This window comes from Sorghum bicolor, chromosome 3 (genome assembly GCF_000003195.3).
Source record: "Sorghum bicolor cultivar BTx623 chromosome 3, Sorghum_bicolor_NCBIv3, whole genome shotgun sequence".
Classification (NCBI taxonomy): Eukaryota; Viridiplantae; Streptophyta; class Magnoliopsida; order Poales; family Poaceae; genus Sorghum; species Sorghum bicolor.
In genome coordinates, this window is record NC_012872.2 from 53,779,285 (window position 1) to 53,784,143 (window position 4,859).

The following is a 4,859-nucleotide window of genomic DNA, read 5'->3' on the forward strand; positions in this document are numbered from 1 at the left end:
TTCAACATTCAAGGTTTGGATTATTTATTAGCAAAGGAGAAACATATCACTACTGGAAACTCAAAATTTCCTGTCGGTATAAACGCTACCGACAGAATAATTGTAATAATTCTGTCGGTGCGCTAAACCCGACAGAATAATTAGCGACCCGACAGAAAAAAAGAGAATTTACTGTCGGTATATGCGTAACCGACAGAAAATTTAGATACACACAGGAAAATACCTTTATTTTCTGTCGGGACGTATTTTTTCTGTCGAAATATTTCTAACACACAGGAAATAAAGGAGAAAATCCAATGGGCGCCAAAACTTGCTGCCATTCCCGCCAGCCCAAACACATCCAGCGCCAACTAAAACCAAAAAGAAGCCCTTCCGCCAAAAGAAAACAAGACAGGGCCCACTCAGACTAAAAAAAATAAAAAAAACCTCCGTAAAGGGTCCTCTTCCGTTCACCAGGACGCATACGTACGCCTCTCTCTCGTACGCGCCGTCTCTTCGCATCGTCCGCGCCGCCTCTCTCCCGTCCGCGCCGCCTCTCTCCCTTCCGCGCCGCCCAATCTTGCGCCGCCCCTCTCCCGTGCTGCTCGGGCGCACGTCGCCAAGTGCTCGGTTGCCACGCCTCGCGCAGCTGCAACGGCCACGCTCCAGCATGGCACTGCCGTCGGCCTCCAACGTCGTCCTCGCTCTGATCCAAGGCGGCGGCTCACTCCCCTGCCGCTACATTTAAGGTATTCTCCTCTTTTTCGTTCTGTACACATATTGTGCTCATGAGATCCTCAATCCCGCAACTAAATCGCTGAAACCCATAACCCTAATCTCCAGATCTGCTTGTGGAGGTGCTTCTGACCACGAATCTGTAGCAAGAGGGGCCTAGAGGTGCCCGTGACGGAGGCTAGGTGGAGGAGAAACACAGCAAGAGAGTCGAAGTAGCCCGCAGCAAAGGAGCCAGAGCTGCCTGTAGCATCGACTCAGATTCTGCTACTTCCACCTCAAAGGGTAAGCATGGTTTCTTTCTCGTTTTACTGCAGTTAATAGTCCTATTAAATAAGTAAAATGCACAATTTATATGATCTGTGTGCAGCATGTTTCAGCACTATATTTTGAGGGTTGCACAGCTGAGTGTGTATCTTATTATCATGGAAAAGCAGCTAGTTTTAGTTTAATATTTTTCTAATCTAAATATATCAGTATTATTGTTGATGGTTAGTTAATGTGTCAAATTTGATATGTCATAGTGGTCTGCTTGGTTAAATTTGATATTGTGTGCTTTGATTGAGTTGCTCTATGGATCTACTTGTTTCTTTGTGTGGTTTTCCTGTTTTCTAAAACACTACAACATAAAAATAATATGATGCCTAATAATTTTAATCTCTCAAATACAGCTAGTTAATATGTCAGAATATAGTTGGATGTACAGTGGCTGGCAGCGTGGTAAAGCGCCCTCTAATGAATGGATTAATCAAACCACTCAATTCTTGAACCATGCATTTTCCAATATGGAGGTAGCTACAAATGACACCATCGAGTGTCCTTGTGCCATGTGCCGAAACTATTTTAGTCTCAAAAGGGATGCTGTAGAGATACACTTGTGCAAGCATGGTTATAGGGAAGACTATGAAACATGGATGCAACACGTGGGGAGTGATATTAGGCATGATGAAGGCGATAACATAGCAAATGGGGAGGGTTTTGATGAGGTTGATCGAATGGATCAAATGCTGATTGATCTAGCTGGGGATAATCCACCTATAATAGATGAACAACCAACACCATTTGCCACAGCTTTTTATAGGATGGCTGATAGTGCGCGTGAGTTGGTGCATGAGAAGACCACACACTCTAGGTTATCTGCTGTTGCTCGCTTGCTTGCCATGAAGTCGCGACACAACATGTCAATTGCAGAATATGATGATATTGTAGGCATAATACATGAACTTCTTTCTCTAGATTCTAATTTGCCCAATGACTTCTACCAATCAAAGAAACTACTAGAGGGTCTTGGTATGCCGTATGTGAAAATTGATGTTTGTTATAACAATTGCATGCTCTTCTACAAAGATGATGCAAGTAAGGAGAAATGTGATGTTTGTGGTGAGAACCGGTATGAGGAAGGTCGACGAACAAAGATTCCACGCAAAGTTCTGCGGTACCTACCCATCACAGATAGGCTACAAAGGTTGTATGCATATGTGGATACAGCCAAGCTAATGTGGTCACCTAGTCCATCAACGTCTGGTAAGATAGTGCACCCATGTGATGGAGAAGCTTGGCAGCAATTTGATCGAGACTTTCCAGAGTTTGCAAAGGATAGAAGAAATGTGCGGCTTGCTGTAGCAACTGATGGTTTCACGCCATTTAGTATAAATGCTGCCCCATACTCATGCTGGCCAGTGTTTGTGACGCCATTAAATCTTCCTCCTGGCACACTCTTAAGGCCAGAGTATATATTTCTTGCCCTTATTGTTCCTGGCCCTAAGCATCCTGGTAAAAAGTTGAACGTTCTAATGCAGCCCTTAGTTGATGAACTTCTAACACTGTGGGAAGGGGTTGACACAATCGATGCTTCAACAAAGCGTAGCTTCAAAATGAAGGCAGCATACCTTTGGTCTGTACATGACTTCATGGCATATGGAGACTTTGCTGGATGGAGCACCCATGGTAGATTGTCATGCCCGTATGGATATGGCTGCATGGGTTTCCTACTCCGTAATGGTCATAAGGCTTGTTGGTTTGACCGTCATAGGCGCTTTCTGCCTATAGACCATGTGTTTAGGAAACAAGCTAATGCATTTCGTAAGAACACAAGGGTGTTGGATGAGCCACCTAGGAGGTTAAGATAGCAGCGGCAATTGTGGTTCAATCAACAGCAGCAAAGCACAAAAAATCATGGTATGTAAATCTAAGTCTGGCAATGAAAAAATACATTAATCTATTAGTTTCTCTATTAGTTTCTACAAAATTTTAATTCTTTTAATCCAACCATGATAGCCTGAAATGAATACATGTTTAAGCTTGTACTCTGGTAGCATCACAACATGATTAATTGGAATTGTTTGAAGGATGACTATATAGCAGGGGTTAAGAGGGCTACACAGGATCATGAAGAACATCAAGAGGATGGGGATCACGAAGAACATGAGGATATGGAGGAGGTGGAACAAGGGCAAGGGCCAGAACATGAGCAAGAGTTGAATGCAAAGGTGTTGTATGATGTGTCGGGTGCTATGACCAGCCATGGACGCTTTGCTATAGGATATGGCGCTGTTAGGGCAGCTGATGTCAGAGCAGCTGCAAAGGAGAATAATGTGACTCAATCAAATCCAGTATCAATGCAAATGTTGGCCCGACAAAATGCAGAACTACGGCGAGAAAATACCAGGCTACAAAAAGAGAATGATAGTGTGACGCAACAAGGCAAAGTTGCTATAGATCTGACAGTGGTATGTATATGTGATGAAAGTATTTTTCTACAGGCAAACCATTTTTCAAAATCTGAAATATTTGATGTCTTCACTAGGCACTTTATCGGCGCTTTGGACTCGGACATGAAATTCCAGAGGCATCCTTACGATTTGCATCAGCAGCAGCAGCGCAAGGAATTGTGAGTACAGCTAGCGCAACTTTCCCCATTTTCCTTATATTTGGCAACTATCTGACTATAATAGCAGTCTTCTCTAGTTTAGCTAGCTGGCAAATTAGCTTCCCACATTTTCCTCATATTTGGGCAACTATATGACTATAATTTTGATGTGGTATTCAGAATGGCAACATGCTGTCCACCAGTGAGGAAGTGGCCTCATCTTGATTCTTGCATAGCTACTGGACTTAAATTGAATTAATTCAGTAATAATGGTAAGGTAGATATTGCATTTGGTTCACTTCCCATGGGCTGGGACTCAGATGAAAATAGTTAGCACTCTTTTGTTGTGAGCAATAATCTACAACATGATTTCGTCTCATTTTGAGGCATATTGTATACCAACTTCATGGGTTGGAGCAGTTAGCATCTGGAGGATTACTACTACTACCCTGTATCAATCTGACAAATATTTCTCTTCATATATATAGGCCACTGGTGCTTCTCATGTTGGCTCGGAGTCAACTAATGATGACAATGCCGTGGATGGCCACGATGAAGACAATCTCAATAACACATATGAAGCTGCATTGGAAACAGAGAACTGCCATAGTGGACACCATGCTTGAAGGTAGGATGCGTTTGTCGTAGTGGCTGTTGCTAGTTGCCACTTCTAACCTTTAGATAGTAAAGGTGCAGCTAAGAAGTTGATGCCAGCTTTTGGGAAAGACTAATCAACTAGTGGATGCTTTTGTGACCTATGGACATCTTAATTATGTAGTTGTAGATGCAAGAGCTATGGACATCTTAATTATGTAGTTGTGGATGCATTTTGTGGTTGTTGATGCCAATTGTGGGCTTCTAATCTAAGTGTATGGATTCTGTTAATGGCTGTTGATGCCAACTTTGGGCATATAATCTAAGTGTATGGCTTCTGGATGAAAAATGATGCAATATATATATTTGTGTTGGAAACCTTATAGAATTAGATGTCATGTTTGTGGATGTACTATTATCATGAAATGTCGTATCAAATTATAAATAAATGAGGCTTTGTGGCCTGATGGTTGCAATAATTTCCTGTCGGTGTGAATTTGGATTCCTGTTGGGAGACGATGACAGGAAATTATGGTATTTTTTTCTCGAGCCTCTGCTAACAGGAAAAAACAAAATTTTCTGTCGGTACGAACTTATTACCCCGGCGGTATGACACCGACAGGAAATTTTTTTACTGTCGGTGAACCTAATTTTTGCTATCGTTCGGCATCGACAGAAATAAAAT

At 42.3% G+C, this 4,859-nt stretch overlaps 1 protein-coding gene across 1 annotated transcript; it reads left to right on the forward strand.

The window, feature by feature from the left end:
* On the forward strand, window positions 512-4,516 carry LOC110433271. The gene is made up of 5 exons (XM_021455036.1): window positions 512-728; window positions 823-996; window positions 3,060-3,440; window positions 3,518-3,601; window positions 4,069-4,516. Exons 3-5 carry the CDS (start codon window positions 3,144-3,146, stop codon window positions 4,204-4,206), a joined length of 519 nt encoding a protein of 172 aa, XP_021310711.1. The 5' UTR covers window positions 512-728; window positions 823-996; window positions 3,060-3,143; the 3' UTR covers window positions 4,207-4,516.

Excerpts from the sequence above, each read along its gene's own strand:
- LOC110433271 (XM_021455036.1), top strand. The coding sequence starts at position 3,144 with ATGGAGGAGGTGGAACAAGGGCAAGGGCCAGAACATGAGCAAGAGTTG. Across the intron at positions 3,441-3,517 it reads TTGCTATAGATCTGACAGTG|GCACTTTATCGGCGCTTTGG; the intron begins GTATGTATATGT and ends TGTCTTCACTAG. Across the intron at positions 3,602-4,068 it reads CAGCAGCAGCGCAAGGAATT|GCCACTGGTGCTTCTCATGT; the intron begins GTGAGTACAGCT and ends TCATATATATAG.